Source organism: Littorina saxatilis, linkage group LG14 (genome assembly GCF_037325665.1).
Source record: "Littorina saxatilis isolate snail1 linkage group LG14, US_GU_Lsax_2.0, whole genome shotgun sequence".
Taxonomy (NCBI): Eukaryota; Metazoa; Mollusca; class Gastropoda; order Littorinimorpha; family Littorinidae; genus Littorina; species Littorina saxatilis.
The window spans coordinates 44,140,889-44,163,811 of NC_090258.1; the positions used below are offsets into that span (position 1 = coordinate 44,140,889).

General features: G+C 44.3%; 3 protein-coding genes and 1 long non-coding RNA gene across 4 annotated transcripts; all 4 read left to right on the forward strand.

The window, feature by feature from the left end:
• The first annotated feature begins 1,432 nt into the window (after positions 1-1,432).
• LOC138946711 (uncharacterized) lies at positions 1,433-3,523 on the forward strand. Its single transcript, XM_070318118.1, has 2 exons — positions 1,433-2,692; positions 2,990-3,523. Exons 1-2 carry the CDS (start codon positions 1,441-1,443, stop codon positions 3,136-3,138), a joined length of 1,401 nt encoding a protein of 466 aa, XP_070174219.1. The 5' UTR covers positions 1,433-1,440; the 3' UTR covers positions 3,139-3,523.
• Positions 3,524-9,112: 5,589 nt separating this feature from the next.
• On the forward strand, positions 9,113-12,622 carry LOC138947840 (uncharacterized). Its single transcript, XR_011449838.1, has 5 exons — positions 9,113-9,726; positions 9,869-10,940; positions 11,596-11,717; positions 12,052-12,228; positions 12,464-12,622. It is a non-coding gene; the product is annotated as an uncharacterized lncRNA (long non-coding RNA).
• A 1,012-nt stretch (positions 12,623-13,634) lies between these two features.
• On the forward strand, positions 13,635-19,334 carry LOC138946616 (uncharacterized). Its single transcript, XM_070318061.1, has 11 exons — positions 13,635-13,891; positions 14,200-14,286; positions 14,895-15,087; positions 15,364-15,496; positions 15,617-15,910; positions 16,132-16,245; positions 16,487-16,584; positions 16,886-17,126; positions 17,266-17,564; positions 18,276-18,390; positions 19,233-19,334. The coding sequence occupies exons 1-11, from the start codon at positions 13,798-13,800 to the stop codon at positions 19,332-19,334; spliced, it is 1,770 nt and encodes a 589-aa protein (XP_070174162.1). The 5' UTR covers positions 13,635-13,797.
• Positions 19,335-19,336: 2 nt separating this feature from the next.
• On the forward strand, positions 19,337-22,913 carry LOC138947839 (uncharacterized). The gene is made up of 11 exons (XM_070319394.1): positions 19,337-19,411; positions 19,550-19,644; positions 20,124-20,279; positions 20,397-20,502; positions 20,720-21,044; positions 21,167-21,344; positions 21,487-21,626; positions 21,754-21,858; positions 22,010-22,110; positions 22,258-22,561; positions 22,701-22,913. Exons 5-11 carry the CDS (start codon positions 20,940-20,942, stop codon positions 22,782-22,784), a joined length of 1,017 nt encoding a protein of 338 aa, XP_070175495.1. The 5' UTR covers positions 19,337-19,411; positions 19,550-19,644; positions 20,124-20,279; positions 20,397-20,502; positions 20,720-20,939; the 3' UTR covers positions 22,785-22,913.
• The last annotated feature ends 10 nt before the right edge of the window (positions 22,914-22,923 follow it).

Genomic DNA, 22,923 nt, shown 5'->3' on the forward strand with positions numbered 1-22,923 from the left:
ACAATGAACCATGTAAAAAGGTTGTTGTTCTGTGAAAAAAATTCACAGCATTAATTACACCCAACAATTTACATTTTGCATATTGAGGCGTGAGATATCTCGACTATTTTTCCCTATAAGCGGAAGTTCACATTTCCTGATAACCTAATGGGAGTCTTTGCAAGAGGTATCAATGACAATTAGTTTAGGCTGCATAGCTTCTCATCTATGACCTTCTTCACCCTTAGAGTACCACAGTGGGTTGCCCAAATCGCAGCGAGCAATACTGGACAGGTGAAGCTGAATAAACATAGCAACACTGAATCATTTTGGACTTGTGAAGGACACAGTGCTGTGGCTGCCCAAGCCAAGGTGAAGGTGGCAATACTGTGTGCCATTTTAGGAGTGTGACGCACGATTTATTTGTCCAATAAACTCATGCGTTAATAATAGAAACAACCTGGCCCCGAGCTTGCGAGATATGAATATTGCGATAAGACGGTTATCAGCTTAGATATGCCGGAGGCGACTTCATGCTCGTTGCTCGTGGAGTGTTCTGATCAATTATTGTAATCCTACCTGTGTGACCTTCAAGGAACAATCCTTTGTTGTTATATTCCCAACTGTATTGAGAAAGTCAGTGAAATGTGATGTGAAATTTTAACCCATATCAGCTTCAAGCGACCGTGAACTTTTGTGAATCGTGTAGATCACTACACAATTATTTAAAAAGTGGGTATTATTCAAACGGAATTAATCGGATTCCTTCCATGTGACATGGAGCCCCAATGCCACATTTACGTCTGTAATGTTGTAATGCACCTACAATTACAATAAAATGTTGTTTGTACACAGATAATTGAACTCCTCGGACACCCCGCATGCTGCAGGCCAGCCGAGACGTCCAGCAGCGTCATGCTGGTCAAGCCAGAGGACCCCATTTTAGTAAAGTGGGGGTACAAGGAGAGGGTCTACTTTGACCACAGCCAATGTCCTCGGTACGAGTGTCACCTAATTTTTTGATACTAGAGTAACTTTGAGACATCATTAATGTCTTTTCACTATGGCTATGTAGGAACTGCCTTGTCATATATATATATACCTGACATTTTGAGGTTGGACGCACAACTTGTTGGTTTTATCAGTTGAATGTGACTGGGAGAGAAGGACCAAATGTGAATCCCGCAGAATGTTCATATAATGCTAAACAGAAGAAAACGTGAATAAAATCCTTTTATCTGCTATTTTCACAGTATATGTATATATGTAAGTACAGTTCCCCATCCTGAAGACTCTCAGTGTGGTTTCCTTAGGATCATGGCTATTGATCAGGTGGCTAAGAAAGATGATCTGCCAAGGAAAGAACTCTACTGGATCTGCAACTTGGGAACAATTCTAATGCCCGTGACTGCAGAAGAGGATACTACTCAGAAAGAAAAAGTGCTGCCTGTGATTAGTGGAATGGCTGTGGATGAAGTTGGAATGGCAGCAAAAAGCGATCCCCTGATCAGATGTATTGGAGAGAAAAAAGGAAAAAGTGGAGACAAAGAAAAGTTCAACCAAATCAGATCCAAGATGAGGGAGCTGGGAAGACTTCTCTTGAAACTGCGAGCATTGTCTGGTCAAGAAAATGCTCAACTATCTGATTTCATCACACCACAGAAGTTTCCAATGATCGTAGAGGCTACAAAGAGTGTGGCAGGTTTCAAGGATTGTGGCACAATCGACACGCCTACTTTAGCTATCAAGCTGGGTCACAGTCTGAAGCTTTGTGCAGACATACTAGAAGCAAAAGGAATAGAAAGTGAGGATGAAACTTGCAGGTCAAATGCAAAGGGATACTTGAAGCTGCACAGACTGAGATGGAACGACGAAGTGTCCGCACCAGCATACAAAAGTATGTACAGAGCCAAAAAAGGAAAAGTCAAGCGCCTACCACTGTCACAAGATGTGAGCACTTTCACAGATTTCTTGGTTGCTGGTGCAAAAAAGGCTGCTGAGGAACTGGAAAAGAACAGAAATCCAGAGAAGACCAAGGATGATTGGATACACCTTGCGGAACTAACCCTATGTCAGATCATCTTGTTTAACAGGCGTCGCCAGGGCGAAGCATCAAAGATGAAAATCGAAGACTACACATGTGAGCAGCACCCTCTGGACCCAGATGTATTGAAGTCACTGAGCAAACTTGAACAAAACCTTTGCGGCATTTTGACACGGGTTGAAATCTTTGGTAAAAGAGGAAGGATTGTTCCAGTGCTTCTCACAGCCAGTATGAAGCATTCCATTGACATCTTGATCAAATTCAAAGAGGAAGCAGGAGTGAGCAGAAGCAACAAGTACATCTTTGCGATCTCAAGATGCAATAGTGATGAGCACATCCAGGGAAGTGATGCACTAAGGAAACATGTTGCTGCTGCTGGGCTTGTACATCCCGAGTTCATCACTTCAACCAACTTGCGGAAGCACGTTGCTACCATGTCTCAAGTGTTGAACTTGAAAGACAATGAGCTTGACATGTTGGCGCAGTACATGGGGCATGATGTCCGAATTCACCGTGAACATTACAGGCTTCCATCACAGATTCTGCAGGTCACCAAAGTCTCCAAAGTCTTGTTGGCATTGGAAAAAGGAAATCTGACAAGATACAGTAATTTGGATGACATTGATGTTGCAGATGAAGAAAATTGCAGCAGTGATGAAGAAGCGCAAGGTAAGGTGTCTGGGCGGACATGTATTCATACAAACATACATACATACATGAAGAAGTTGACGTCATCATAATGAGAGGTGACATCATAAGGAGATGTAAATACCAACCGAAGTCAACATAACAGTCTCTCTACAAGAACATGCAAATACACATTACACACATACGTGTACATCAGAGCATCATATTGTTTTTATTTATCATGGGTGCAATGACCCATGGCTAAGCAAAATGTGTCCACGACTTCATGTAGAATCATCTAAGAATGCTCTAGTCTAATTTTGACGTTTGTTCAAACAGATCCAGAGTTGGAAGATGAACTTGCCCTTGGCAGCGATGAACAAGCCAACAGGACCACTGCCCTGACTCTCTTCCCACACTGTGTTAAGAAAATTTTCTTCCCGACGCTTCCGTCATCTGCTTCAGGGGAAATTCAAAGAGGTTGGTGAATTGAAGCTATTTATCTCTATAAATGAAGTATTACGAAGTGTTGCACATCGAGATAGGTCAGGTTAGTTCTGTTAGTGTCTATACTTAATGCCAATGGGTTTTTCGGGTTTGTATTTCGCGTATTTTACCCGTGAATCGGCCGAATGACGGACCCGTCGCTGCACAGCTGCAAAGTTTGTCGCTTCGAGCGCAAAATCGTGAGGAAAACGCGTCTTGTAAGTAATGCTAATACATTCTACCAAAACCTAAACATGTCTGCACCAATCCTGCCAAGTGTCGTAGTTGTAGTCCCCCGCAAACAGCTGTAATCGTAAGAAGAATGTGATCATTCCTGCAGATTTGTGTGTCGTGCACCCGATTTGACCGAATTTTAGCGTGTCGTACACCCGCTGTGACGTTTTTGAGGAGAGGACAGTTCTCTTGAGAAGACACTTTTGCTAACCCCCAAGGACATTTACATGAACTGTATTTCATTTTCAGGCTGTGCTCGTGTCCGACAGTGAGGATGACCTCCCACCCATATAATGGGGACACCCTTCCAGATCTTCAAGTAAGTGAATTACCTATATATATAATCACCTTTCCCCCTACCCCCACCCCTGTGTACCCTCAGTTGCGTTCCACTGCCTAGCAACATTCATTTCATGATAATTATTGTTATTGAAGTAATCATTTGAGTATGAGTTTGCAGCTATTTTAGTGTTTTTGTATTTAGTGTGTGGAATGAGAATCTTTCAGCATCTCCCTTTAGACACCCCTGTTGTGGACAAACTTTTTCGGGTGGTTGAATTTTTTGGGACACTACCAATTCTATCAAAACCTGATGTGTCGTGATGGTGTATAATGACAAAGCCTAAAAAAAATACACACAGTGACTTGACCTTGCTTCAATATCAAGGTCACAGGAGTCCTTATATTATTACATACAGAATGTCTTCACTTCTCTGTGCCGGGTGTCACGTAGTGGTGGCAAGTGTTTGACGACTGTTGTCCTTGGTGGCAATGTTGCGTTATTTTCGGCGCGATGTATCATTGTGTGTTTGTTGATGGGTGCATTCCTTGTGATTTCCCTTTGCCAGTTGCTATAACACTGTCAGCGAATTATGCACGCTTAGATGGCGTATCTCGTGCGCTAGCTGCAGACCTCGCGTTGCAGCATTTTTGCGCAGGCCTTGGGTTCTGTCTCGTGCGTATGAGTACGACAGAACTGCGAGAGTTCACGCGTTGGATGGCAGAGAAGCTGGACAGAGTCTGGACTGTGTGGCGGTGTTGGGGTTTTGTTGGCAACTACCAAGAGCCGCTGGGGTAATTGTGTGTTGGAATGTGTCTTGTTTCGTTTGTTTATTGGTTGTAATTATTGTCGTCTACTGTGGTGTCGTTGTCTCAGTTGTCGTGTGAAATTTTGTGTGAACTAACACTAGTTGTCAGTGGACAGAACGATTAGTGGTCAAGGTGACGTTTAAACCAAGTTCAAAACAACTCCAGCTTTTGCTTTGTTTGACGACTGTTATTTTATCAAGGGACGTTAACGTGTATTACAATCAAGAATGCCAAGCCTGGGCTGCTTTCCGTTCTTTGGAAATTGATTATAGCATTCATGGCTATTGTAAAGATTTATGGTTGTTGTTAAGTATTGTTGCCGGGTGATTGACAGTTCGCAAGACAATATTTCCTGGGGGTAATATTATTGTACACACCTAGGGCTGGGGGCAGTGAGGGAAAGGATATGCTTCGCCGACTCTGGGACTCATTGGTTATCGAATGTGTTGCAGCTTCTTTTTTTCTTGATTTTCTTCATCAACCCACCTGTTGCCTCGACCTTGTCACCGGTGTTGTCACCGTGGCAGTATCCTGCAGCGCTACTGTGTCCCACTCTCAGCTTGGGATGTTCGCCCGCCTTCGGAGCTTGATTTGTGCACCGTCGAGGCCGTGTGGGTTCGCCTCCACCATGCTTCGTCTCCACCGCCGTCCGTCCTCGTTGTCGCCGGCGCTGATGGTGGTGACGTAGGGGGCTACAACTACGCTCTCGCATGAACTGACGCCGAGACCCTGGTTCCCCACCTTCAGGAAGCCCGCGCTGCATGAGCCGAGCTTCAAGTTACCCCGTCGACGCTTTCGGGGAGGACCAGCTTACCTGCTTAATTGCAGGCAGTCTATAGTCGACGTGACGTCACCGTCAAGGAACACTTATCTTCGCCGACAAAGAGCTAAGTCTTCCATCTTTTCCCCTCTCTTGTTCCCGGCCCGACGGTGTCAGTCATTTTTTTGTGTTTACCCCACAGAGAGGAAAAACTTGTAAATATTGAGACAACGCAGGCTCGTCTCAATAACTCTTGATCTTCGGGAGGAGTCCCAAGATATGCATCAGGGAGTAGTCCCTAGACTTTCTTTGAATATTTGTTTCCTGCGTTTTCCCTATTAAATGTACAGGGTCAGTCTTTGTTCTCTTAAATCTTCAATCAATTTTTCCTGTTTCTTGTGAATTTCATGAACGATTACTGTGGCGAAGAACCTTGAATGATCGCAATCTATCGCAGGTCCTTTTTCCCGTGTGTTTGATTGCCTAAGGCTGCAGCCGGACGTCTGCCTTGCCTTGTTTATACTTGTATATTGTCGTGATCTAGCACAGGGGTGGGTGCTGAGTAACTATTCCCATTAACCCTTACTAACCGCTTAATAGTTGAGTGCGTGTGCATGTGTTATAAGTGTGCTTGAAGTTGGAAACAGAGTGAATACAAATGTGAATAATAACTTGGAAAAGGATGCAAAACGGGCTTGGTTATTTCTTTTATTAACGCCAACAACGCAAGTAACTTACATTTCACGCCTTGACGTGACACTGGGAATACAGTGGAACCCCTGAACAAAGACCCTCAGTGTAAGAATTCCCTCAGAACAAAGACGTGATTTCTGGAAACGTTTCCTTCATAATGACATTGCTGTTACCCCTCTGTAAAGACTCAGTCTTTGTAGAGTTGGGGTCATTACAGAGGGGTGACTTTTGGGCAACATTTTCAAGGTTGTTATACAGTAGAGGGGTTCTACTGTACATTTGTTTTGTTTTATCATCTATTGTCCTTTTATGTAATTTTGTTTTCAGTTTGTGAAAAAATAAATATTCTATCACATTTACTTCCATTTAGGTTGTTCATAACAGAGCTTGTTATGTTGTTTCAGGTCAAGGACCAGGATCCTAGGACCTTCCCGTCGAACGAGGCTCAGGATCTTGCTGAAGCTGTGGGCTTTCATGGTCTCCTCACCCCAACAAACAAGGATGTCCTGCTAGAAGCCAGCATTGCCTACAGGACATCGGTCTCCAACCGTGCCCAGATCCAGGCTTTTATGAAAGGCCTGGATGAGACAGGTGTCCTGTCTGTGCTGCGTGGACAGTCAGGTAAACATAATCATTTGATATTCATTATTTTGTCTTTTATATATGTGTGTGACAAGCGGATTACCCTATTTTGCGGAAAGCATAATGAGAACAGAGAACACTAAGCTACTACACTCATCGTTCCTTTTCAGCTGGGACCAGGGCAAATTTCCAAATTCCCCACACATACAAATTGTGGAAACGTGTGTCTTGTTTGGGGATATTAAAAGCACATAAGCCAGTTTGACTTTTTGTGTTTATTAACATGGTTGCTGATTTTCTCCTTATTATGTTCCTTTATTAGCCGCTGCAGTTCAGCTCCTCAGCGGATCTGGCATCCGCCCCCTGACTGCAGGCGCTGTCTACGACCTTTTCGTCATTGATTTTAGCATTGAGGGCAGCAACTCCAGGGCTGACGAGGAGATCATCATGCTGGAGTTCTCATTCTTCCTCCAGGCATGTGAGCAAAGAGGTAAGTGAAGGAATGTTATTTGAACTCATTGAAATCATTCCGATTAACCCTTGGCTGTTGGTGGTGATGTGTGCTGATTTGCTGAGGTCATTGACGTGACAAGGCGCTTCATCATGGCAGGTGTGAAAGTGCTGTATTGAGGGCAGTTTTTGCTATAATGAGCACAGTTTTTGCTTGGCAACACTTTGTTGTTACCACACTTTGACACCTTATATCTCGGCCATTTGTGAAACACTAGTAGATGCATCAAGGTAGCACTGAAATTGCTGTGATGAGTACCCCCTCCCCCTCCCCCTCCCAAATAAATAATGTTAGTTAAAAGTAGTTTTGTTTGTGATTTACCCAGCATCAAGATGGCAACACCATACGTTTACAAGGAGGCCCCATGCAACAGCGGCCTGACGCAGTCTGGGCCCTGGGAAATTTCCCGTAGGGCGTTGTACAACGCAGCAACAAGATTGTGCAACCAGCTCTTCAAGAGCTCTGGCCAATACCAGACATTTGCACGGAAGAAGGTTACAAGTAAGTTTTTGATAAATCCAATTAAATATTCACTACATGTTTTGTTTTTCAAATATTATGAATGAACTCTATTTTCTGTGTTATTCAACTCAAACTGTCAGTTCCCACATGCAATGTTATGATTATTGTGTGTGCAGTGCCTGCGTACATGGACATTCGCAAGGAATTCAGTGCGGAGACTGTGAAGACGGCCCGCAAAGCCGTCGAAAGCCTGGCCAAGAAAGGAAGTCGGGTTAGTATGCATGATGAATTTCATGTTGATGAAGTGTATGCATAAACAGATGATGAATTTCATGTTGATGAAGTGTATGCATAAACAGATGATGAAATTCATGAGCTAGGTGCACTGTTTTCATCTTCCCTTTTTGTTAACATTCCAGGACCGAAGTCCAATGGTCCTAGAAGCGGCACTCCTGGAACTGCTCGTCCGGCTAAGAACGAAGGAAAACCGAATGAAGAGTGGGGATTACTTTTCTTGGCATGGCATGGCATGCAAACAATCATATTCTTCAGCATGGCATGCAAGATTGGATATACTTTGGCGTGCAGAAAGCAGCATACTTTGGCATGCAGGAGTGTAAGAGAAAAACAAGAGGCGAAGCCTTCAAGGCTCACGTAAGAAATCGACAGACAGTAACACAAACTCAATCACTCCGTCACACATACACACACACACACACACACACACACACACACACACAGTAAGCATAGGTGACACTGTGCAAGAAAGCGAGACACTAGATCTAGATCTGTCTGTCTGCATGTTACCATATAGCGGCCTACTTACAGACACCACTGCCAACTAGTCTCGGCCCGCTCAAAATAATAATGATCGAGACTTTGAGTAATTCCTTCGCGTGACGTCTAACCCTCTTACGCCATAATGTGACGTCTTCAAATGACGAAATGTTAAAGTTTCTACCACAGACATACACACGCACAAACACACGCACGCACAAACACACGCACAAACGCACAGACAGACAGACAAAGTTACGATCGCACAGGCTACACTTACGTGAGCCAACAATGGTCAAATTACCTAACAAGGTACAATGTGTGTTTTTTGTTTGTTTACCAGATTGCCAGGACCCTTGCTACAGCAAGGTGTTCCCTGTCAGCCCCCAAAAGTTAAGCCACAACTTGGCTTTTGAGGAAGCGGAAGAGGAGGAGAAGGAGAAGCAAGAGGAGGAGAAGGAGGAGTCGGAGGAGCAGGAGGACGAGGAGGACGAGGAACTTTTGGATGACAGTGGTGGTAAGTTGTACCCAAATGTAAATGATATTATTTATGTATCTTTGTGTAAACATGAACATGTGAGCCTTAGTGTGTTGCAAAGAGTTTCTCCCATTGTGTTTGTGATATTGTTTTCAGACGAAGAGTGGACCATCCAAAAGTTAATAGAGGAAAAAAAACGAAAACTTTCGGAATCCGAGAAGGTGTGGCAGTTGAACAGGCTCCTCAACCCCAAGCGGAAAAGGTATCTTTGAAATTAAGTGAAAGATTACATTTTAGTTTTTATTTCTGTTTTGTTTTGTTGGTAATTAATGTCTCTTAATTTGTTATTCAGATTTATCATCGAGGACCCTCAGGCGGACGAGGAGGAGGAGGAGGAGGAGGAGGAGGAGGAGGAGGAGGAGCAGGAGGCCCTAGCTGGTCTCCAAGCCCTGGATCCCCATGGGGAGGAGCCGGTGGAGGCGGAGGAGGAGGAGGATGTTGAGCGTCCTCAGCCTCAGCCTCAGCCTCAGCGTCAGCCTCAGCCAAGGAAACCGCGGTGCAAGCACACCTGCCAACTGTGTGGGAGATCCACCTGGCGCATGTCGGACCACCTGCGTAAAATTCATGGGTGGGATTCCGCAAAAGCCCGTGTGTGGCACCGGAACCCATCCATGAAGAGCGGGGCACCCGTGGATGAAACCCAAGTGAGTATTATTTGCAAACCACGGAGCATGTTGAAAGCTGAAAGCTGATGTGGTAAAGAATTAAAGACTTTCTAAATAACTATTTAACATTAGATATTTAAACATGTGTTTGTTTGTTACAGTATCGAAAGTGCCCACAGTGTGGGGAAGTCCGTCGGAACCTTCCCCAGCACTTGGGCATGGACGGTAGCCACAAGCTCTACGGACTCGACTATTGGAGGGCCCTTGCCCAAACTGGGTCCCAGAAGGCCATTTCGACCGTCCGAAGGATGGAGTCAGTATCAGCGGCAACCATTATGGGTATGTACAAAATGTATAAGATCTGTGTGCTAGTTGCTGCTGAATGAAAGGTTTTCTTCGGATTGACGATTTCACACATAAACCTGCATTAGGAGATGTCTAGAACTTGTGTCAGAATGCATTTTATTTCCGTTGTGTGCAGGTGTCAGTGGCCTCTGGGACCGGTTTTCACAGTACCTTGGCAGCAGGTACAGCGGGTCCACGCTGTCGTCGTACAGACAGGCGAAGAGCCTGCTGCTTCGCCTGGACCCGGACCTGGATGTCCAGCGCATGTTTACTGTGGTATGTATTCTGCCTGTTTGCAACATAGCAGAGGATCCTATAATTCCATGCTGCATTTCCTATAGTGATTGGGTTTTAACTTGTTTTGCTACAACAAAATGAAAGCCATGAATGATTTGTGTTTCAGACTCCAAGTCGTCCCAACCCTGTTGGCTCCATTGAACAGGAGACGTTGCAGCAGATGAAGGGTTTCTCTGCTGCCCATGTGGTCAACAAAATGCGGTCCTGCATTGTAAGTGTGTTTGTAATTAAATATTTTGATAATTTCCATTTCCAGACAAGCAGCGGTTGGTTCTGAGAACAGTAATGTGTTAATAATTGCACTGTGATAATGTGTTATGTATACTGCAATCAGATGACATTCTCTTGCTGTGTTTTTGCAGACCTTTCGCTTCCTCGTCACCAGGGAAATCTCACTGTGTGAGAGGATGGGCATCCTTCCGTCCCTGAATGCGCTCATCAGCAACCTCACCGAACAGAAGTAGGTACATTTTGTTTGGCCCTGCCAATGGACTATTACTTTGTTAGGTTGTTTAGGGAACAAACTTCACACAAATTTGACACTGTTAACCGTTCAGGAGAGTAATACCATTTGCATTTAGCAACGCTGTCTGACATTGTGTTTCAGAGGCGAATACGAGAAGCAAAAGAAGAGTCGGGCCAGAGAGCTGGTTTGTCACATCAGAACCGATACACAGCCACAGGCAGACCCGACACTGTGGCGGACACGTTTTGACCACTGCCTCAAATTCCGAAACTCCCCCTGGGTGAACCATCCCATGAGGCAGGTGTGGAGCACGGAGGCCAGAGATCACGCGATGATGCTGTTCTCCGTGTTCAATTTTTCCCGCGTAATGGAATTACGGTGCTTCACCCTGGGGGAGTTTCGCCAGCGGGTCGCCACTCTGGAAGCTGACCAGGTGGCAGTGAAGGTGAGTCTTTTTTGGCTCAATATTCTCATTATATTCTGTCCATTCCTTGTAAATGTGTTAAAGTCAGTGTGTAGACAAGAACATGGCCGTCATGTTTCTGCATTGCTATGTGCCATTATACGCATTGTTCATAATACTATATAGTGATAATATGTCTCTGATGATCGATATTTTAAGAACCAGTCCGAAGGTCAAGGTCACAGCAAGGTCAAATATTTGAGTTTTTAGGGTAGGATATGTAAATTTGTCATAGTGTCAATAATAAAGTAGGTACAGCATATGTTTTTATGTCATTGGAAAGCTACCGAAAGCCTCGTTCTAAAACCGTTTTGTTACATCCATTAGTATACCCCCGTCTTGAATTATAGGGGGTATACTGAAATAGCGTGTTCAACTTGCCGAGAAGTGGCAACTTAATCCCTGGTGATTTTATCAATATGTTTTGTTTATAAATACCATGATAGTTGATACTATATAGTAATAATCTGTTTCTCATCATTGGTATTTTTAGAGCTAGTCCGAATGTCAAGGTCACAGCAAGGTGGGTCAAACGCGAGCTTGATGCAGCCCCCGTTGTTTTGGCTTACTCTATACTCGTCTATGTTGCATGGTTACCGCTTTGGGCCACATGACTGTATTGTTCATATCGTTCCAGCTGGAAATCACTAAACCCGGACATCCCAAAATGGGTGCTGATCAACGCAACAACCTCACTATGGGACCAACTGTTCACCAACAACAACCCCTTTTGGGGGTTAGTGCGGAAGGGTAAACCACGTAAGTACTTTGTTGCCTTAACCCTTTCCCCGCCACAGACCACTAAGGGGAAATTCCGGTAGGCCGCCATGGTGCACTCCCGGGACCCGAATGAAAGTGAAGTGGCTGTCTTGTTTTGTTAGTTACAAATCGTATACAATTTTTATAGCAGTGCTGGTTCAATGATTTTTCGTTCGATTTACATTTTACCTTCTGGAAGGCTTTATTTTTTGTGGAAAAATGACATTTTATGCAGGCCAAATCGAAGTGTAGTTACACGGTTAGTGTCGGACAGTGACGACAACATGGACAATCTTTTGCTGGAATGTAATGTTATGAATTACTGTGTGTGCAGTACTAGAGGACAAGCTCAGACGAATGTTCTCCAAGAAAACCAATGACACTATAGAGGAAGTCGTCAGGATTGGGAGCACCATCCTGATCCCCACCTGCAACCCACTTCCAGCAGAAGTTGAAGCGGCACATCGATTCCTGCGTATGTGCCTGCTTCACAAGCAGAATCGGCGGAAGTGTAAGTAAATGAATTGTTATGAGTTATCTGTTCGTTTATTAGTGACTAAACCACAGGAATATTTATTTTTAAAATATCGAGTGGTTTAACCCCTCCTGAACGTGAGAAGCGAACTGAAACGACATTATTCTGCCCACCTTCAATTATTTGATGTACAAAAGAATCAATGATAAATAATGATAAATAACCCTGAATGCAATAATGTATTTTTTATGTGGTTTTTTTTTCTTTTTAGGGGATGTGGCAGTCCCTATGCATCCGCAAGGAAAGAAGACCGGGATGACGCAGGAGGAGTTGATGAAAGGTCAGATTCATTTTGTGATGCATGTGAAGTGTGATTTTGACTCATTTTATTGTGATTTTTGTTGTTGTGTAAATTAAGTAATTTTTTGCAATAAAGAGACATATAAACATTGAGAGCGTCAGTTTTGTATTTTAGTCTATAATGTAAACCCTTCCCTTCGAACAAGGGACACCTGCATATAGTAAATAAATGTCTCTGATCGGGTGTTTAGTATTCACAAGTTTTGCTGTATATTCTTTTCTTCTGCATTTCAGAGGAACAAATACACGTGTTCCTAAAATGTGCCACCACCACTCTGGAGGGAGCACCACCGGCTGCAGCAGCAGCAAAAGCACCGCTGGAATCACCACCGGCAGCAGCACCACCGGCAGCACCACCGGAGGCCTGGTGTGGCACTGACACCGAAGGAGGTAACTATTGCATTATGAAAAATGTGTGTAATCAAATGTGGTTGATTATTGAGTGGTTTCTGTTGAAAACGAGGGAATAAGCACGTGCATTCTTTTAAATTGTGACGTCACTAGCTCATGTGCCTAAAACGAGGGAATAAGCACGTGCATTCTTTTAAATTGTGACGTCACTAGCTCATGTGCCTAAACCACATATGGTTTAGCCGACCGCAAAGAGTTAAAACATTTCCTACTTGTGCTCAGTGAAGCACAGTTGACTAGTCTAAAGCTAAGTTACCTTTCCAGGGTCAAGGGGGGGGGGGGGGGGGTATGCTCGTTCAAACTGGCATAAATTCACTAAATGTTAACAGATTGCAAATCTGTTTGCCGCCATAGATTGCATATTGAATGGGCTTTTTGATCGTGTAATTATTTGTGTAATCTTTCAGAGTTCTGCTTATTACAATGTGTAAAGTTAGTCTTTTCTGCCAGTATAGTTGTATATTGAAACCTGACTTTGACACGACTTCCTCATTCAGCAGATACAGAACTCCAACAAGCTCATGTCACCGAGGCCGAGAAGGAGGAGGAGGAGGAGGAAGATTTTGTTAGGGCGGGGTGGTTACAACTAGATTTTAGCGAGGAGACGGTGGAGGAGGAGGGAGGTCAGAGCCAGACTTGGGCGAGAAGAAGGTGGAGGAGGAGGAGGGAGGTTTTTTTAGGGCGGGGGGGTCAGAGCCAGACTTGGGCGAGAAGGAGGAGGAGGAGGGAGGTTTTTTTAGGGCGGGGGGGTTAGAGCCAGACTTGGGCGAGAAGAAGGTGGAGGAGGAGGAGGGAGTTTTTTTTAGGGCGGTGGGGTTAGTACAGAGGCCGAGAATGATGGAGGTGGAGGAAGATAGATCCGAGATGGAGGAGGAGGTGGAGGAAGCCTTCATGCGGTCCGACGAAGAAGATGATGATGATGCCAAGGGTAACTATTGGATTATGATTGAAAGATGTGTGTAATAAACTGTTAAGTATGCAATGCACGCTTGCTTATTTTCAAAACACACTGAATTCATCAAATAGGCATTTTCTCTGTAAAGCTTGTGCAAGGAAAAAAAACTGATTTCAACCATAGTGCTTCCTTTTTTTGTGCAGGGATTTGTGAAACTTTTAAGCATTTTTCCTGTTGATCTAGCTGTATATTCAAACCTGACTTTCGTCCACATAAATTTGTGATTAATCTACAGTTGTATGATCACACATTTTCACTTGTCATTATGTTTGTCTATTTAGACACTACCTACGATGGTGAGGTCATCCTCAAAGAACGAAGGAAGAGGAGGCGCCACTGGGACCGGGTGGAGAGGTGGTGGTATCATGGTATGTAGTAAATAGCGTTGTTTGGGTTAACGTTGAGTTAAATGGTGTATCAGTTTGTTTTTTGTGTGTTTTTTTTTTCCTTTTTGTAGAGCTACTAATGACAAAGATTTTGCCTTTGGACCAAAGGGCACAATTTTTGTACACACAGTGTCACATTTCAAACAGAAGTGAAGGGATAAAAACATCACATGCGATAAGAAATATTCAAACAATTTTACGGCTAACTTTATCTTTTTTACTATACGACTTTGCATGCCAATGAAGAAAAAAAAACAATCAAAACTTTGATCCTCAACTTATTAAAACCTTTTTCACATAAATTGGACATTCCATAGATTTTTTTAATTGATTTTTATTTTCCTAACCCTGGTTAGGTAACTAAGGCAAGGAAAATCGTAAAACCTCTTGAGATTTATTGTTTGACCAATATGACAACTGTTTTTATTGTTTCTTTTTTGGTTTTTTTTGTTGTGGATGTTTTGTTTGTTGTTTTCTTTCTTGCCGCGCTTTGTGCTCATGCGCTTGCATGAGATATCGCGCGTTTGAAATGTCATATTCATATTCATTCATAGCCTTATTCTTCTTACATAATACATTTGCATTTTCAGCCGGTGACGGCGATGACAGTGACACTGACACTGACCAGTCCGCGTCGGACAGCGTGAGTGCACCACCAACACCACCGGCTGCAGCACCACCAACACCATCGGCGACAGCAGCAGCACCACCGGCAGCAGCACCACCGACAGCAGCAGCACCACCAGCAGCAGCACCACCGGCACCCAAGGGGGAGGGTAAAAAGTAAGTATTCACAAATAAGACAGTGATTAACTTCTTTGCGATTAGCTGGGCGTTAAGCAAATGTCAAACAAATAAATAAGATTATGTGCTTTCCGGGTCCAACAGACTTTATTGACCACATTGAGGATAGAGCCACAAGTTATTTATCAAGGTAAATAGTACCGAATTAAACGCAAACAAGGACCACACAGTTAATGTCTGGGAAGCAGAGAGTGAACACCTGAAAGAACATCTGTAAACACGTATGATATTCCTATTTTCATCTTTTTTTCTCAGATCACGGAAGCCCGTGTGCCCAGTGTGCGGGGAGTTTCGGCACAAGATGAAGATCCATTTTGTGTCAAAACACAACTACCCTGAGCACACAGCGAAGAGGTGGTGGGTTCAAAAACCGTGTGCAGACCCTGAGGTGAGAAAAGTGTGGGTGTGTGTCCGTGTCTGTGTGTTGTAAACATATGAACTTCATTCGAAAAATTAACAATGTCGTTTTGATATTTCTAACCAACAGTTTCTAATCTTGTGTGTACAGAACAGGAGAAGGCCGTGCCCCATCTGCCACGAGACCCTCCACCTCCCTTCCCACCTTCGCAAGTTCCACAAGTTGCACCCCCAAAGTGATGAATACAAACAAGCACTGGGGCTGGGGCTAAAAAAAACCGAGGAGACCAGCCAGCAAGGTGCAGTGACGTGTCCTCTCCTTGAGGCTTACCACACCTTCAAGTGTGGAACCTCAAGGAAGGAGGCGACACTGGAGCAGTACCGGAACTATTCCGGTACACTCATTTCGAAGCTGGCTCCTAATGGAACTGAAGCCATGCTGACGGTAAGTACCTAACCCTAACCCCCCCTTTTTTTTTTTGTGGTTATTTTAAAAAGGCAGAGTGATCAAGTGGATGATTGTGGCCACTCAAGCAGATAGTGTTGATGATGCCTATTGAATTAAGTGCAGTGTTCCACATGTATAGAGGGTTTGCGCTTGTTTCATTATGAACTTACAAAGTATACCATTCTGAAATGTAGATTATATTTTGTGTTACTGTGTAGGTCACTGAACAAAACCCCACCCCGGCGTTGAAGGTCATTCATGACCTTCGGGCCTTTTTCGCCGCCAACACATTGACCGCCAGCACTATGTGCAATTACGTCAGAGCTCTTGTGGTACGGGATTGTCCTTTTTTGTTTATTTTTGGTGTGGTGAGAGCAAGCGAGAGAGAGAGAGAGAGAGAGAGAGAGAGAGAGAGAGAGTGTTTGTGCATGCATGTGATAGCCTCAGTTGGCAATCATTAGGGTTTCTTAATCTTCACTTTTTGCAATGCTTTATTTCGAGTGTCTTTGGAGTCACTTTTTGTTGTTTTTGACATGACAAGTAACTTGTACTTGTGTGCATGTGTTTGTGTAGGACTTCTTCAAGTTCACCCAAGCAAACCCGCCGCAACACTGGGCACCAGCAAGGGAACAGGCGCTGCGGTCGGTTCTGTTCAATCTGAAGCAAGAGAAGTAAGTAATGATTTTGCTGTCTCTTGATGACACTTAATGTTCAGCTCCATCAGTACAGTGAAATTGTCACAACAATGTGAAACAAGTCAGCGATGTAACGAGATTAACAATCCAAGTTTGACTGCAAAGTACAGCAAGGAAAGTGTAAAATACATACATTTTAATACATGGATTGGCTAATTTCATGTTCATATTCTGCCTTACACTGACCATGCACCATTACATATGCCAAACTTTGCACTTGCTTTTGGTTTACAGTATTTGTCAGAGTTATTTATCTTCATTGCATGTCTTTGTGCAGAGACGGATTCGAAAAAGAAAAGAAGAGAGCCGCGAGGAAAGCCAAGGCCACCCTCCGCCAACGCCTGCCCACCAAAAAAATAAACACCAACAACTTCAGGGCTGAGTTGGACAGCATCTTGGGCAAGGCACCCGGACTTGACTACTGGAAGGCCCTTGCGCAAACTGGATCCCAGAAGGCCATTTCGACCGTCCGTAGGATGGAGTCAGTTTCAGCGGAAGCTGACCAGGTGGCAGTGAAGGTGAGTCTTTTTTGGCTCAATATTCTCATTATATTCTGTCCATTCCTTGTAAATTTGTTAAAGTCAGTGTGTAGACAAGAACATGGCCGTCATGTTTCTGCATTGCTATGTGCCATTATACGCATTGTTCATTTTACAGGTAAAAAGACACAAACTGGCCAAGCAGAAGGGGCCCCTGGAGGCCCTTGCAACACAGCACCAAAGGCTTTCTTTCTTTATTTGGTGTTTAACGTCGTTTTCAACCACGGAGGTTATATCGCGACGAGGGAAAGGGGTGAGATGGGAAGCACCACAGGCTATGGTCATACAGCACCAAAGGCTATGTTCATACAGCACCAAAGGCTATGGTCATACAGCACCAAAGGCTATGTTCATACAGCACCACAGGCTATGTTCATACAGCACCAAAGGCTATGTTGATACAGCACCAAAGGCTATGTTCATACAGCACCACAGGCTATGTTCATACAGCACCAAAGGCTATGGTCATACAGCACCAAAGGCTATGTTGATACAAAACAAAACAAAACAAAAACAAGCACTTTTGGCTTTCCTCAGAGTCCGTACTCTCAAAAGGGTAAAAAAAATAAAAAATAAAAAGAATGGGTTGGTCCATGCTATACTGGGTGGTGCGGTACTGTTTCAGATGCCCGCCCTTTTATTTATTTTTACTCCTACTATCGTTCTTATTTTTGTGGTCCCCGATATGTCCCAGCTATCCTTTCGCAGCTTGTCTGGGGTTTTTTCACATCGCACGATCAATGTAGTTACTCCCGTTTTTCCAACGAATAAAACTTTTATGAACTGACTATATCACGCAAGATTTTAATAATAGGTTATTTGTCCGATGTTGCTTAGTGACCATGGCCGAACAGGTAAAAACTGTCCGCATGAGTGAAAAGAGAGAGGCGATCATCGCCATAACGCCGTGGAGAGACGACAGCTTACTTCTAAGCGTCACAGTGGTTTTATGTCCGACACCAATATTGTGTCACAGGCCCGTATAGATTTAGGGTAAAGAGAACCAGGGGGCGAGCGTGTCATGGAGAATTAGATTAGATTAGGTTTATCTCTCTCTCTCTCATGACGTCATATTGAAAGGCAAGAGATTACAACATCACCCTGTCACGTTCTTTCTGCTAAACACAGCAAAGAGCGTGCTTACTGGAGAGATGACAGCATGCTCCTAAGCGTAGCCGTCAAACCGTGTCCGACACCGGAGGATCCTATGACGCCGGCCGAGCAGGAGAGGCTGTGCCAAATTGTGTTTACTTTCAGTTTATTTCCGCGCCGTGACCCTGCTATTGACTCTAGGTGAGACATTTTTTTTTTTAATATAGAATCTAAGGTTCTAAGCTTTCTGAAAAACATAACTTTAGTTAGGATTTATTGCTTGATCATCCCTTTTTTGACTCACATGCGAAGCCAAAGTGAGTACACGTGTACAGGAGCTCTTCAAGGTTGCATTGTATACATATTTTGAAGTGACCTTGATCCTGAACTATGGAAGATAACTGTTTCAAACTTAAACATTATGTGGGGGACATGTTATGCTTTCATCATGAGACACATTTGGTCACATATGATCAAGGTCAAGGTCACTTTGACCCTTGTGAAATGTGACCAAAATAAGCCGGTAGTGAACCACTAAAAGTGACCATATCTCATGGTAGAAAGAGCCAATTAGCACCATTGTACTTCCTATGTCTTGAATTAACAGCTTTGTGTTGCATGACCTTGGACGACCTTGACCTTGGGTCAAGGTCACATGTATGGTTACCACACTTTGACGTCTGATATCTCGGCCGTTTGTAACCCAAATTGGACGAAATTTGCTGAGGTCATTGACGTGACAAGGCGCTTCATCATGGCAGGTGTGAAAGTGCTGTATTGAGGGCAGTTTTTGCTATAATGAGCACAGTTTTTGCTTGGCAACACTTTGTTGTTACCACACTTTGACACCTTATATCTCGGCCATTTGTGAAACACTAGTAGATGCATCTAGGTAGCACTGAAATTGCTGTGATGAGTACCCCCTCCCCCTCCCCCTCCCCCTCCCAAATAAATAATGTTAGTTAAAAGTAGTTTTGTTTGTGATTTACCCAGCATCAAGATGGCAACGACACCATACGTCTACAAGGAGGCCCCGTGCAACAGCGGCCTGACGGCGTCTGGGCCCTGGGACATTTCCCGAAGGGCGCTCTATAACGCCGCGACCCGATTGGCCAACCAGCTCTTCAAGAGCTCTGGCCAATACCAGACGTTTGCCCGCAAGAAGCTTACAAGTAAGTATTTGATAAATCCAATTAAATATTCACTACATGTTTTGTTTTTTCAAATATTATGAATGAACTCTATTTTCCGTGTTATTCAACTCAAACTGTCAGTTCCCACATGCAATGTTATGATTATTGTGTGTGCAGTGCCTGCGTACATGGACATCCGCAACGAATTCACGGCCGAGACTGTGAAGACGGCCCGCAAAGCCGTCGAAGCCATGGCAAAGAAAGGAAGTCGGGTTAGTATGCATGATGAATTTCATGTTGATGAAGTGTATGCATAAACAGATGATGAAATTCATGAGCTACGTGCACTGTTTTCATCTTCCCTTTTTGTTAACATTCCAGGACCAAAGTCCAATGGTCCTCGACGCGGCTCTCCTGGAGCTGCTCGTCCGGCTAAGGACGAAGGAAAGCCGAATGAAGAGTGGGGATTACTTTTCTTGGCATGGCATGGCATGGCATGACCGAGACTTTGAGTAATTCCTTCGCGTGACGTCTAACCCTCTTACGCCATAATGTGACGTCTTCAAATGACGAAATGTTAAAGTTTCTACCACAGACACACACGCACAAACACACGCACGCACAAACACACGCACAAACGCACAGACAGACAGACAGACAAAGTTACGATCGCACAGGCTACACTTACGTGAGCCAACAATGGTCAAATTACCTAACAAGGTACAATGTGTGTTTTTTGTTTGTTTACCAGATTGCCAGGACCCTTGCTATAGCAAGGTGTTCCCTGCCAGCCCCCAAAAGCTAAGCCACAACTTGGCTTTTGAGGAAGCGGAAGAGGAGGAGAAGGACAAGCAAGAGGAGGAGTCGGAGGAGCAGGAGGACGAGGATCTTGGAGATGACAGTGGTGGTAAGTTTTACCCAAATGTAAATGATATTATTTATGTATCTTTGTGTAAACATGAACATGTGAGCCTTAGTGTGTTGCAAAGAGTTTCTCCCATTGTCTTTGTGATATTGTTTTCAGACGAAGAGTGGACCATCCAAAAGCTAGTCGACGAAAAAAAGCGCAAACTTTCGGAAGCGGAGAGAGTGTGGCAGGTGAACAGGCTCCTCAACCCCAAGCGGAAAAGGTATCTTTGAAATTAAGTGAAAGATTACATTTTAGTTTTTATTTGTTTTGTTTTGTTGGTAATTAATGTCTCTTGTGCAAGGTAATTTAAAAGTACTCTTGTCTTGATAAGCCTGTGAACACGCTATTATATTTTCTAATCAATCCCTAAGTTGGGGGGGGGGGGGGTGGGAAGTTACATGGTAGTGATGTAAACTTTGATTTAATTTGTTATTCAGATTTATCATCGAGGACCCTCAGGCGGACGAGGAGGAGGAGGAGGAGGAGGAGCAGGAGGCCCTAGCTGGTCTCCAAGCCCTGGATCCCCATGGGGAGGAGCCGGTGGAGGCGGAGGAGGAGGATGTTGAGCGTCCTCACCCTCAGCCTCAGCGTCAGCCTCAGCCAAGGAAACCGCGGTTCAAGCACACCTGCCAACTGTGTGGCAGAGCCACCTGGCGCATGTCGGACCACCTCCGTAAAATTCATGGGTGGGATTCCGCAAAAGCCCGTGTGTGGCACCGGAACCCATCCATGAAGAGCGGGGCACCCGTGGCTGAAACCCAAGTGAGTATTATTTGCAAACCACGGAGCATGTTGAAAGCTGAAAGCTGATGTGGTAAAGAATTAAAGACTTTCTAAATAACTATTTAACATTAGATATTTAAACATGTGTTTGTTTGTTACAGTATCGAAAGTGCCCACAGTGTGGGGAAGTCCGTCGGAACCTTCCCCAGCACTTGGGCATGGACGGTAGCCACAAGCTCTACGGACTCGACTATTGGAGGGCCCTTGCCCAAACTGGGTCCCAGAAGGCCATTTCGACCGTCCGAAGGATGGAGTCAGTATCAGCGGCAACCATTATGGGTATGTACAAAATGTATAAGATCTGTGTGCTAGTTGCTGCTGAATGAAAGGTTTTCTTCGGATTGACGATTTCACACATAAACCTGCATTAGGAGATGTCTAGAACTTGTGTCAGAATGCATTTTATTTCCGTTGTGTGCAGGTGTCAGTGGCCTCTGGGACCGGTTTTCACAGTACTTGTGCAGCAAGTACAGCGGGTCCACGCTGGCGGCGTACAAACAGGCGAAGAGCCTGCTGCTTCGCCTGGACCCAGAGCTGGATGTGCAGCGCATGTTTACTGTGGTATGTATTCTGCCTGTTTGCAACATAGCAGAGGATCCTATAATTCCATGCTGCATTTCCTATAGTGATTGGGTTTTAACTTGTTTTGCTACAACAAAATGAAAGCCATGAATGATTTGTGTTTCAGACTCCAAGTCGTCCGAACCCTGTTGCTGCCATAGAACAGGAGACGTTGCAGCAGATGAAGGGTTTCTCTGCTGCAAATGTGGTGAACAAAATGCGGTCCGTGATTGTAAGTGTGTTTGTAATTAAATATTTTGATAATTTCCATTTCCAGACAAGCAGCGTTTGGTTCTGAGAACAGTAATGTGTTAATAATTGCACTGTGATAATGTGTTATGTATACTGCAATCCGATGACATTCTCTTGCTGTGTTTTTGCAGATCTTCTTTCGCTTCCTCCTCACGAGGGAAGTCTCACTGTGTGAGAGGATGGGCATTCTTTCGTCGCTCACTGCCCTCATCACCAACCTCACCGAACAGAAGTAGGTACATTTTGTTTGGCCCTGCCAATGGACTATTACTTTGTTAGGTTGTTTAGGGAACAGACTTCACACAAATTTGACAATGTTAACCGTTCAGGAGAGTAATAGCATTTGCATTTAACAACGCTGTCTGACATTGTGTTTCAGAGCCGATTTCGAGAAGCGAAAGAAGACGCGGGCCAGAGAGCTGGTTAGCAGGATCAGAACCGACGCACAGCCACAGGCAGATCCGACACTGTGGCGGTCGCGTTTTGATCACTGCCTCAAATACAGAAACTCCCCCTGGGTGAACCATCCCATGAGGCAGGTGTGGAGCACGGAGGCCAGAGATCACGCGATGATGCTGTTCTCCGTGTTTAACTTTTCGCGCGTCATGGAGATACGGTGCTTCACCCTGGGGGAGTTTCGCCAGCGGGTCGCCACTGTGGAAGCCGACCAGGTGGCAGTGATGGTGAGTCTTTTTTGGCTCAATATTCTCATTATATTCTGTCCATTCCTTGTAAATTTGTTAAAGTCAGTGTGTAGACAAGAACATGGCCGTCATGTTTCTGCATTGCTATGTGCCATTATACGCATTGTTCATTTTACAGGTCAAAAAACACAAACTGGCCAAACAGAAGGGGCCCCTGGAGATGTTCCTCTTCAGGGAGGATGCTGACCGCATTTTGCAGTAAGTGGGAGTGAGAGTTTAAATTATGTAAACTAAGCAAGGGAGCAAGAATTGTAAACATAGTAAAATGTTGAACACATTTTAACCACACCTGTGTTGTGGTCCACGGGACCCTATAAGCAATAATGACGAGTCTATTGGTT

Coding starts and splice junctions, on each gene's coding strand:
- LOC138946711 (XM_070318118.1), top strand. CDS start 1,441: ATGGCTGTGGATGAAGTTGGAATGGCAGCAAAAAGCGATCCCCTGATC. Junction 2,693..2,989: donor CAGTGATGAAGAAGCGCAAG/GTAAGGTGTCTG, acceptor TTGTTCAAACAG/ATCCAGAGTTGGAAGATGAA.
- LOC138946616 (XM_070318061.1), top strand. CDS start 13,798: ATGATGGAGGTGGAGGAAGATAGATCCGAGATGGAGGAGGAGGTGGAG. Junction 16,585..16,885: donor TTCAATCTGAAGCAAGAGAA/GTAAGTAATGAT, acceptor GTCTTTGTGCAG/AGACGGATTCGAAAAAGAAA. Junction 18,391..19,232: donor AGGAGAGGCTGTGCCAAATT/GTGTTTACTTTC, acceptor TGATTTACCCAG/CATCAAGATGGCAACGACAC.
- LOC138947839 (XM_070319394.1), top strand. CDS start 20,940: ATGTCGGACCACCTCCGTAAAATTCATGGGTGGGATTCCGCAAAAGCC. Junction 21,045..21,166: donor CACCCGTGGCTGAAACCCAA/GTGAGTATTATT, acceptor TGTTTGTTACAG/TATCGAAAGTGCCCACAGTG. Junction 22,562..22,700: donor CCGACCAGGTGGCAGTGATG/GTGAGTCTTTTT, acceptor TTCATTTTACAG/GTCAAAAAACACAAACTGGC.